The sequence below is a fragment of the Homarus americanus genome, unplaced genomic scaffold (assembly GCF_018991925.1).
Source record: "Homarus americanus isolate GMGI-L3 unplaced genomic scaffold, GMGI_Hamer_2.0 scaffold44579, whole genome shotgun sequence".
Classification (NCBI taxonomy): Eukaryota; Metazoa; Arthropoda; class Malacostraca; order Decapoda; family Nephropidae; genus Homarus; species Homarus americanus.
Genome location: NW_024740787.1, coordinates 4,531 through 16,634, shown reverse-complemented (window position 1 = coordinate 16,634; position 12,104 = coordinate 4,531). Strand labels below are relative to the sequence as shown.

The following is a 12,104-nucleotide window of genomic DNA, read 5'->3' as shown; positions in this document are numbered from 1 at the left end:
GTAAGATGCTGGGACCTCCAACAGTAAGATGCTGGGACCTCCAGCAGTAAGATGCTGGGACCTCCAACAGTAAGATGCTGGGACCTCCAACAGTAGATGCTGGGACCTCCAACAGTAAGATGCTGGGCTGGGACCTCCAACAGTAAGATGCTGGGACCTCCAACAGTAAGTGCTGGGACCTCCAGCAGTAAGATGCTGGGACCTCCAACAGTAAGATGCTGGGACCTCCAACACCAACAGTAAGATGCTGGGACCTCCAACAGTAAGATGCTGGGACCTCCAACAGTAAGATGCTGGGACCTCCAACAGTAAGATGCTGGGACCTCCAACAGTAAGATGCTGGGACCTCCAACAGTAAGATGCTGGGACTCCAACAGTAAGATGCTGGGACCTCCAACAGTAAGATGCTGGGACCTCCAACAGTAAGATGCTGGGACCTCCAACAGTAAGATGCTGGGACCTCCAACAGTAAGATGCTGGGACCTCCAACAGTAAGATGCTGGGACCTCCAACAGTAAGATGCTGGGACCTCCAACAGTAAGATGCTGGGACCTCAACAGCAAGATGCTGGGACCTCAACAGTAAGATGCTGGGACCGCAACAGTAAGATGCTGGAACCTCCAACAGTAAGATGCTGGGACCGCAACAGTAAGATGCTGGGACCTCCAACAGTAAGATGCTGGGACCTCCAACAGTAAGATGCTGGGACCTCCAACAGTAAGATGCTGGGACCTCCAACAGTAAGATGCCGGTACGTCTAACAGTAGATGCTGGGACCTCAACAGTAAGATGCTGGGACCTCCAACAAGATCGGACCTCAACAGTAAGATGCTGGGACCCACAAACACACAACACCCACAAACACCCACAACCCAACAGTAGATGCTGGGACCTCCAACAGTAAGATGCCGGTACTCAACAGAGATCGGGACCTCCAACATAATGCTGGGACCTCCAACAGTAAGATGCTGGGACCTCCAACAGTAAGATGCTGGGACCTCAACAGTAGATGCTGGGACCTCCAACAGTAAGATGCTGGGACCTCCAACAGTAAGATGCTGGGACCTCCAACAGTAAGATGCTGGGACCTCAACAGTAAGATGCTGGGACCTCCAACAGTAAGATGCTGGGACCTCCAACAGTAAGATGCTGGGACCTCCAACAGTAAGATGCTGGGACCTCCAACAGTAAAATGCTGGGACCCCAACAGTAACCTCCAACAGTAAGATGCTGGGACCTCCAACAGTAAGATGCTGGGACCTCCAACAGTAAGATGCTGGGACCTCCAACAGTAAGATGCTGGGACCTCCAACAGTAAGATGCTGGGACCTCCAACAGTAAGATGCTGGGACCTCCAACAGTAGATGCTGGGACCTCCAACAGTAAGATGCTGGGACCTCCAACAGTAAGATGCTGGGACCTCCAACAGTAAGATGCTGGGACCTCCAACAGTAAGATGCTGGGACCTCCAACAGTAAGATGCTGGGACCTCCAACAGTAAGATGCTGGGACCTCCAACAGTAAGATGCTGGGACCTCCAACAGTAAGATGCTGAGACCTCAACAGTAAGATGCTGGGACCTCCAACAGTAAGATGCTGGGACCTCCAACAGTAAGATGCTGGGACCTCCAACAGTAAGATGCCTGGGACCTCAACAGTAAGATGCTGGGACCTCCAACAGTAAGATGCTGGGACCTCCAACAGTAAGATGCTGGGACCTCAACAGCAAGATGCTGGGACCTCAACAGTAAGATGCTGGGACCGCAACAGTAAGATGCTGGAACCTCCAACAGTAAGATGCTGGGACCGCAACAGTAAGATGCTGGGACCTCCAACAGTAAGATGCTGGGACCTCCAACAGTAAGATGCTGGGACCTCCAACAGTAAGATGCTGGGACCTCCAACAGTAAGATGCCGGTACGTCTAACAGGGAACAATTACGGTTTGCCGATTTACTTGCTCCGATTTTTCTTCCGTTTTTTATTTCGTCATAGAGTGTGATAGACCATTCTTGCTCTAGTGACACCAGTAAAGGGTATTTTCATAGTTTTTAAAACACTTAAGAAAAACGTGAAAATATATTATAATGAAATACCAAAAATTTTAATATGATTTTAATATTGGTAAAATTTTACAGGTTTAATCCGTGTTGGATTTAGGTACAGTAAGAAAGGTGTGTTAAGCCAATTGTATTGTACACATACAAACAATGTTATCACATCATTTATAGTTTTTCATAAGACTCGAGGTTGACCTTGTTACACTTGTTTAGTTACACAGTTAATAATTAATTGGCTGGGAGTGTCAGCTGTTACTGTCAGTCACGTGTTAACTGGGGCACCATTGTAAGACCTGATACATCATTCTACCAGTCGGGTGTTAACTGGATCACTATTGTAAAACTCTGTACACTATCACAACTAAAGCAACTAGATTAGTTACTATATATTTATAGAATCATAGAAGGTACTATTTTTTGTAACCTAATTAATATTTTGAATTTCTGCAAAGAATATTAATTTCTCGACATTGTTATATAGAAATCCTAGAGTTATTCAAAATCAAGAAAAAATCGAAAGGAATACCTCGCTGCTCTATGTACTGTGAGAGTGGCTTAACGGTCGAGGTTCTGGGATATAATCGACATCCATCCTTATATAACAAACTGGTGACACTTACGTCATTCATCCTTATATAACAAACTGGTGACACTTACGTCATTCATCCTTATATAACAAACTGGTGACACTTACGTCATTCATCCTTATATAACAAACTGGTGACATTTACGTTATCATATATAACAACTGGTGACACTTCGTCATTCCTTATATAACAAACTGGTGACACTTACGTCATTCATCCTTATGTAATTCATCATATATAACAAACTGGTGACATTTACGTCATTCATCCCAGGCAACAAACTGCGACACTTACGTCATTCATCCTTATATAACAAACTGGTGACACTTACGTCATTCATCCTTATATACCAAACTGGTGACACTACGTCATTCATCCTTATATAACAAACTGGTGACACTTACGTCATTCATCCTTATATAACAAACTGGTGACACTTACGTCATTCATCCTTATATAACAAACTGGTGACACTTACGTCATTCATCCCTAATATAACAAACTGGTGACATTTACACGTCACCACGATTGCCAGTGTTACAGCAGACGTCATCACCACTATCACTATCGTCACTATGGTTGTCGTGAGGGCGGGGGGATTAAAATTAGCTTAATTCCTAGTTAAAGTTTCCAGAATCTGTTTTTGTCAGTTCTGTGAGTTATTTGTCAAACCTGAAAGCCAATGTAAAATGATTTAACGTTGGAGTGTGTTGTATGGTGTTGGACTTTGCCGAGGTAGGATAACAAGAGTATGTCACTGACCACAAAATTACCTATCTATTCAAACTCTCTCGTACCTGAGTGAGAGCTACAGTATTTTAATTTCATACTTACTGAGACTAATTAATATTATGAAGGTGTATTGATCAGTGTTGGGAATTAAACTTTGAACACAAGCCCTTTGAGCATGTATCACTGGAAGTTTGGGTAAGTCCAGCGTATTGCCTCTCACTAAAGATGTCACAGCGAAGCGCGGGCTGTCATGCATGTATAAGAGGAGGAAGAGTAAAGGAACAAGAAAAATGAAGGGAGAAGAGGAGGAGGAGGAGAAAATGAAAGATGAAGAGGAAAATAAAAATAAAGAGGAGGAGAAGAAAAGGAAAGAAGAGATAAGGAAGGAAATTAAGGAATAGGGAATAAAGAATAATAAAGAAGGAAGAAATTAAAAGTCTAAGATATTTTGGAAATTTAAACAAAATATCAAAAGCAACAATCGTATACTGTAGATAATTTTCATAACTCTACAATTTAAGCTTTTGGAGTAAATTTGTGTAAATTTTCATTAGGAAACTGTGGATTGCTTTATGAAGGATAACTATGTACAGTAGTTTGACAAATTAATTGGCTTTACGACCAAACTTAGTGTACCAGATTATTATTGAAAATATTTCCTGTTAAAGTACAGTACTACCTATTCTATTCAACCAATATTATTCATTATGGTATACATTACTATACAATAATATTTTAAGACACTTAGACAACATCTATTCTCTCCACGCGACAGACATAATATTCCTTATAGGTTAAAGACTAGAATTTTTTGTACACTTCACAAACTGCAGAGCTCAACTGATCAAACCTTTGACTTGTTCTCGATTAAAATAAAGCGAGTTTACACAAAAGTCAGGTATCTAATTAATGAATCTTATATCATAAACATATTAGTATAAGACCTTTAATTAATAAAACCTGCATCACTATCAGTTAATAGTTATACTTACATCACTATTAGTTAGTAGTAATACTTACATCACTATCAGTTTATAGTAATACTTACATCACTATCAGTTAATAGTAATACTTCCATCACTATCAGTTAATAGTAATACTTGCATCACTATCAGTTAATAGTAATACTTGCATCACTATCAGTTAATAGTAATACTTGCATCACTATCAGTTAATAGTAATACTTGCATCACTATCAGTTAATAGTAATACTAGCATCACTATCAGTTAATAATAATACTTGCATCACTATCAGTTAATAGTAATACTTGCATCACTATCAGTTAATAGTAATACTTGCATCACTATCAGTTAATAGTAATACTTGCATCACTATCAGTTAATAAGTAATACTTCTCTACTACCGCTAATAGCAATACTTGCATCACTACTGAAGTTAATACACACGGCATCATCAGTTAACAGTAACACGGTACCACTATCAGTCTATAAGTAATACTCTGCATCACTCATCAGTTACAGAAAACATTCAGCATCACTATCAGTTAATAGTAATACTTGCATCACTATCAGTTAATAGTAATACTTGCATCACTATCAGTAAATAGTAATACTTGCATCACTATCAGTTAATAGTAATACTTGCATCACTATCAGTTAATAGTACATTTGCATCTCCATCTTATTAACCCTTTAGAGAACAGTATAGCCCTTAGGTATTTCATTTAGCCTAGACAACCATCTGGCCACTAAAGAGTTAAAGACAAGATGTGGGCCGTTCACTAGTTAACCTCCCCCTACGTCTTGCCGTGAACAAATTATGATGGAAAAAATTAAAAGAGAAAAATTATTCTTTCCTCAAAAATTTGGTCACCATTAGATCCAAATTACAGGGTCCAAATCTTTAAAAAGTGCCAGAGAATATGACCTGGTGAAGCAACTAGCGGAGACCTGTGGCGGACTAACAGACTAACCACACAATATCCTCCTTGAGCTTCAAGTGACACCTGAAAACGGGATGGAGAAAGAAGAGGACGAGCAAGGAGGAGGCAGATGACGACGGGGAGGAGGGGGGAAGAAGAAAGGGAGAAGGAGGAAGAAGAGGAAGAGGAGGAGGAAGAAGAGGAGGAGGAACAAATGGAGGAAGAGGAGGAGGAAGAATAGGAGGAGATGCACATTAAAATATAGTTCCTGCTCTGTGTGATTTCAGTAGTTCCTCACCAACCTGTCTTCCCACCTCATATGACTAACTATCTTCCCTCGCCCACTCCATACAACATCCTCAACCCCTCCATGTGTCTTTCAGGTCCCTAACCCACCCCTTCATGTGTCTTTCAGGCCCCTAACCCACCCCTTCATGTGTCTTTCAGGTCCCAAACCCACCCCTACATGTGTCTTTCAGGTCCCTAACCCACCCCTCCATGTGTCTTTCAGGTCCCTAACCCACCCTTGCTGATGTGCCTTTCAGGTCCCTAATCCACCCCTCCATGTGTCTTTCAGGTCCCAACCCACCCCCTCCATGTGCGTCTTTCAGGTCCCTAACCCACCCCTTCATGTGTCTTTCAGGTCCCTAATCCACCCCCCCCTCCATGTGTCTTTCAGGTCCCTAACCAACCCCACCATGTGTCTTTCAGGTCCCTAACCTGCACCCCCTCTCATGTGTGTGTCTTTCAGGTCCCTAACCAATCCCACCATGTGTCTTTTCAGGTCCCTAACCCACCCCTTCATGTGTCTTTCAGGTCCCTAATCCACCACCTCCATGTGTCTTTCAGGTCCCCAAACCACCCCTCCATGTGTCTTCTTCTTGTAGTCCCTAACCAACCCCAACAATTATGTGTCTTTCAGGTCCCTAACCCACCCCCTTCATGTGTCTTTTCAGGTCCCTAACCCACCCCCTTCATGTGTCTTTCAGGCCCCTAACTCCACCCCCTCCATGTGTCTTTTCAGGTCCTCAACTCCACCCCTCTGGCGTGTCTTTCAGGTCCCCTAACCAACCCCCACCATGTGTCTTTCAGGGGTCCCCAACTCCACCCCCTTCATAGGTTTTTCAGGCCCCTAACCCACCCCTCCATGTGTCTTTCAGGTCCCTAACCCACCCCTCCATGTGTCTTTCAGGCCCCTAACCCACCCCTCCATGTGTCTTTCAGGTCCCTAACCCACCCCTCCATGTGTCTTTCAGGTCCCTAACCCACCTACCAACCTCGTGACTCGTTCACATGAAGCTCTGGAGTTTCAAAGAAATAACTGGGATCATGTATCCAATTATACCTAATGCGATAATAAACGCAACCGAAACAATGTACAGTCACGGAAAAATGTCTTGTCAGTCCTCCTGCTCATCCATGAACACTGAGACTCAGGAACCTGTGAATGTAAGACCCAAAAATGTGTCACGTCTCAGATTCACAGGTTCATGACCGAGTCTCAGTGTTCGTGGATGTGACGGAGGACTTCTTCCGAGACTGTACATTACCCTTAAGCCTATACATACGATATATTTACAAGTAGATCTGGACGTGAGAGATAAACTTTACTCTCTATTATGTTAAACATTTATATTCAGTAGTGCGAGTCAGCCTAGCAGTTGAAGCTTCTAAACATAACACAACAACATTGACATTAATAATTAAGAAATGTTAACTTTTTTTTTTAGTCGTTGGTCCTGACTGACCAACATATGGTTAGGTTAGGTTAGGATGGGTTAAGTTCGGTTAGGTCAATACTCTTTAGTTTCCAAAATGAAATCTTATTAATTAAAACTTGTTATATTGTTCATTATCAAGTTGCCTCACATTGTTTTACTATGTGAAACAATATCAAGATAATCTGATCGTCCACATGACCACATTTTAGTGTAACGTGTGGTACAGCATCTCATAACATCGCTCATTTTCTGTAGAAGTTTAGTGATATGTTTTATAAAGGTACAAAAAGGCCTTAAACTGACGACTGTATACTCGTACAGTATGTAAATTACGTTTTAGAGGCCTAAAATAGTGTAGTGAATGAGTAACGTATTTCAGATGTAGATACTGTATTGTGAATTAACAGTGTACAGTACATTGACCTAAACTTATTAATACAGTAATATCTTAGCTGGAACTTTCCAATAGCCAGAACTGAAATTTGCTTGGAATTTTTTCCGGAAAATTTCTCCAAATTCCGGGTTTGGGAACGATTTTCCGAGGTTGAAAATCAGGTGCATTTTTTGGAATATTCCTAGAAAAAATCTGAAAACCCTCTCCAATTTTTTTCTCGGGTCTGGGAACAAATTCGGGGGGGCGGGGGGAATAATGTGTGATTCTGAAAATTTCTGAAAAAATTCAGGAAACTCTCCAAAATAAATTTCCCCTCGGGTATAGGAGCAAATTCTGAGGATGAAATAATGTGCAATTTCCGGAAAATTCCAAGAAACTTTACCCAGAATAATTCCAGGGATGGGTAATTTTTTATGGGTTTGAGAGAGTTGTCTCATTCCCGTTAGAGTTCTGCACCAATTGTTCCGGCTAACGGGGATATCACTTATAGTGTCTTTGTGTTCTCCCATGGTTCTCATTCCAAAAAGTATCTTCATGATTTAGTGCAACACAATGTGACACAGCGGATTTTGACAACTCTAATGAGACAACTTATACTGCTCTTCTGATAAAATAAATGGATCATCTGGAGAATCTTCACCCCAGCTTATTTCACCTTAAGATTAACCACCCTAATGCTAACCTAACCTAACCACATCCCCCAAATAGCATTAGGGTGGTTAATTTTCAGGTGAAATTAGCTGGGGTGGCGATTCTTCTGGTGATTCATATAATGTAAACTAACAAAATCTTACATAGAATGGATTTCACTTATCTGTTACTTGAAAAACTACATTAATATTAAACATGATACAGTAATAATAATAATAATAATAATAATAATAATAATAATAATAATAATAATAATAATAATAATAATAATAATAATAATAATAATAATAATAATAATATCTTTTCTTAGATACATTTAACAAGGTATACTTTTTTCACTCTCTTATAGAAGAAAACTTCCATGGAACAAACTTGATCTGTTTCTGCCCATGATCTGTACCAAGATTATGAACGATTGCTTCTCGAGTTTTAAAGATTGCTACCAAGATATTGTAATGACAAAAAAACTACTACAGGTACTACTATTACTGCTATTACTACAGGTACTACTATTACTGCTATTACTACAGGAACTGTACTACTACTACTACTACTACTACTGCAGGTATTACTATTATTATTACTACTACTATTAACATTACTATTGTAATACTGCTACTTCTTCTAATACAGTAATAACAAAAAAAGAATTTGATATTTTGCTTTCAATTTCTTGAAATTTACATCACAAAAAGAACATATCTTGCGTTTTAGTATTAATGGGTTGATTAAACCTGACGGAGCAATGGACTAATTTGCTAAACAGCGAAAACTTTAAAGTTGTTTCCCCAAAAATTGACAAAATATTATCAAGGTGAGTGTTTCTTAAATGAAAGTTTGTTATCTGGACAATACACATCTCTCCTCAAAATAGCTTAGATTAGCTTCGCTTAGCTTAGCTTAGGACATATTACTATAATTATTATGGATTCTATTCATTTATACAGTAATTTATATTATGATTATTTACATGATTGTTCCCATGCATACATAAGAAATACATACTGTATATACTGTACGTATATATTTCTAAGAAATCACTATTTGGCAATTTTTCCTGAAATGTTTGATATACTGTATATACAGTACACACTGTATAAGTTTATTTAAATTACTGTACAGTATTAATATTTAATGTGAACTGTGTGTGTGTGTGTGTGTGCAAAGAAGAATGTGATACAATTCAAGAATGGAAATCGCCATATAGAATATGTTCTCTTTCTCCTCCATAACATTCCTTTCACCAGAGAATGAGGTGAGCCTAGTGTTCACCACATATCGACGCCTTGGGGGAGTCTCTAGTATTATGTTAACTGGTAATTATATAGTTGTAGCCTGGCGCTGATCCAGTTGTAGCCTGGCACTGATCCAGTTGTACCCTGGCACTGCTCCAGTTGTACCCTGGCACTGATCCAGTTGTACCCTGGCACTGATCCAGTTGTACCCTGGCACTGCTCCAGTTGTTCCCTGGCACTGATCCAGTTGTAGACTGGCGCTGATCCAGTTGAAACCTGGCGCTGATCCAGTTGTAACCTGACACTGATCCAGTTTTAGCCTGGCACTAATCTAGCTATAGCGCGGCACTGATCCAGTTGTAGCCTGGCGCTAATCTAGTTATAGCCTGACACTAATCTAGTTGTAAGTTAGCAGTAATCTAGTTGAAGCCTGCCACTGATCCAGCTATAGGCTGGCCCTTATCTCCAAGATACAGGCTGAGCCTCTTAAGAAGGGCAATATGCTCAACAAGTCTTCATGCTAGCAAGGGGAAATTTTGGGGTTGTTCTTGGCGCAGGACAGCTTGTGTATCTTGGAACATTTTTTCCTGAAAATACAAAACATTAATTATTGGTCGTCAGTCCTTTGAATCTAATGGATGTAAAAATTACCTAAAATATGAAATTATTTTGTTTACTGCATTGTATTGGATTGTATAAGCAACTTCATATTCCCTTTACTTATATGTTAATTGAAGAAAACACATCAGTAGACCCTTATTAAGTGGGAGGTGCTATGGAATAGTAAAAATATATACGTATATATAATTGACTGAGGGAAGAGTCTTACCTGCTTCTTTGTATTTGTAATTTTTTCGACCAATTTTGAAAATTTTTGTTCCAGAAGCATCCTGAGAACAACATCCTGAAGGAGAGAGAAAAATGGGTCATAACATCATCTCTCAACTTGTGATAAAAGTTACCTGGCACTATATCTTGACGGTAATATGAGGATCTTTATCAACACAAACACAGGGTTCCAGAGGGAAGAATATGTTTGTTAAATAAAGTGAATTTGTCATTTATAAACTCTAGAATCATAAGTTATGTCAGTTCTCACGTTACTGACCTATAATTTGTTGTCAAATGATTTACCTATAAATATTAGGTGTATGTTAACATGTTTAGTTTATGATGTGTGAGTTAACTGATAAGATGACACTTAGAATTTAGAAGACAACAAGGGCACTCTTACCCTCACAGTGTCAGGCACTCTTACCCTCACAGTGTTAGGCACTGTTACCTTCTTAGCGTGAGAGAAGTTTTTTTGAGACAAGAAGTGAAGGAAGAGCCTGAGCATGGGGTGGTGGTCCTGGTGAGGCAGCTGCTTGCAACATGAAGTAATATTATTAGTGAGGGCTGGGCTGGGCTGGGCTGGGCTGGGCTGGGCCACCTCTCTGGGTGGCTTACACGCCCAACTTATTAATAAACACATCTGCTTGTTTTAAATCATGTTTGTTTGTTGGAAGGAAAATAAGAAATTATTTTCGGACTAGAAACTCTGATCATCCATTAGCAGAAAATTGGTCCGCTCGAACAATGGATGTTTCACGAGAGGTGAACGAAGGTATTTATTAACCAGGTATTCCGCTCACAAAAGTGTTTCGTCAAAATTCTGATGTTTTATTGCTATAGTAAACTCACCGAACTTCATCTTTGTATCTTTGTAAAATCCATAATAATTCCCAAGTTAGAAACTGCTGTGTTTATAAGGATTTCTTTTACTTGATGAGGTGAGACGTGAGAACATCGATCTATATAGTCATGAGAACTGGTATATAACAACACTCATTAGTGTTAATATCGTGTAGAGAAACTTTTAAGAGACCAACACAATGATAAGTGAACAATACAGAAAGACATAGGAGGTAGTGAGAATCACCTTGGGATGAGGATTGCAGCAGTTGCCACACAGACAGTTCAGCTTGCTGCCGCAACTTCGACCAGCTTCACTGATCACGTCTTGTATCTTCAACTGGGTCCTGTACCTACGGATACACTTCATACACTCAAAATCCTTTCCTTTGCTACTTTTATGATACAAATAAATGTGTGAATACATGTCTCATAAATTTCGGGCATGCTGCTAGTAATACTGAGACTCATATGTAAAGAATAATAGTAACATTAGCACTTCACACTCGCAACCTCTTAGAGGCCCCTAAGAAGTGACCAGTTAATTTCAACACTTATCTTTTTATAAAAAAATCCCAAAACATAAAGGTAAATACATATATTTAAAAAAAATCGTATCAGAATTACCTATATTCTTATGAATTTAATCTTCAACTGATATTTTTACAATAGTGACCCATATTGTTTCTTAACGCTCTTATATGTTTCGCCAAAATAAAAGTACAATCTGGTACTGTTCACTTCACCTTTCACAGAATGGGTTGGGTGCTGGGGGTGCCAAGTAGCCGTAAGAACTTTGAGGCACCGACTCGGCTGGAAACACAATGAAGACGTTATATTCATGTTGCTGGAGCAGTAATCCCTGGACAGGTTCTCCAACCGGCATTTCACGCCTATACATGGCGAGTTTCTCGGTTTCATATCTGCAACCAGAGTTAGGCATGAATTTAAGTCTTTATTTGTGACACTCACCCATATACACCTCACTTATGGAGCACTAACCCATATACACCTCACTTATGGAGCACTAACCTATATACACCTCACTTGTGGAGCACTAACCCATATACACCTCACTTATGGAGCACTAACCCATATACATCTTATACACCTCACTTATGGAGCACTAACCCATATACACCTCACTTATGGAGCACTAACCCATATA

General features: G+C 39.8%; 1 protein-coding gene across 1 annotated transcript; it reads right to left on the bottom strand.

The window, feature by feature from the left end:
- Positions 1 to 8,333: 8,333 nt before the first annotated feature.
- LOC121875522 lies at positions 8,334 to 11,859 on the bottom strand (the record flags this gene model as incomplete). The annotated part of the gene is given in 5 exon segments (XM_042380088.1): positions 8,334 to 9,849; positions 10,092 to 10,166; positions 10,545 to 10,625; positions 11,184 to 11,289; positions 11,683 to 11,859. Coding segments are annotated over 5 exon segments (489 nt in total). The 3' UTR covers positions 8,334 to 9,777.
- Positions 11,860 to 12,104: the final 245 nt, after the last annotated feature.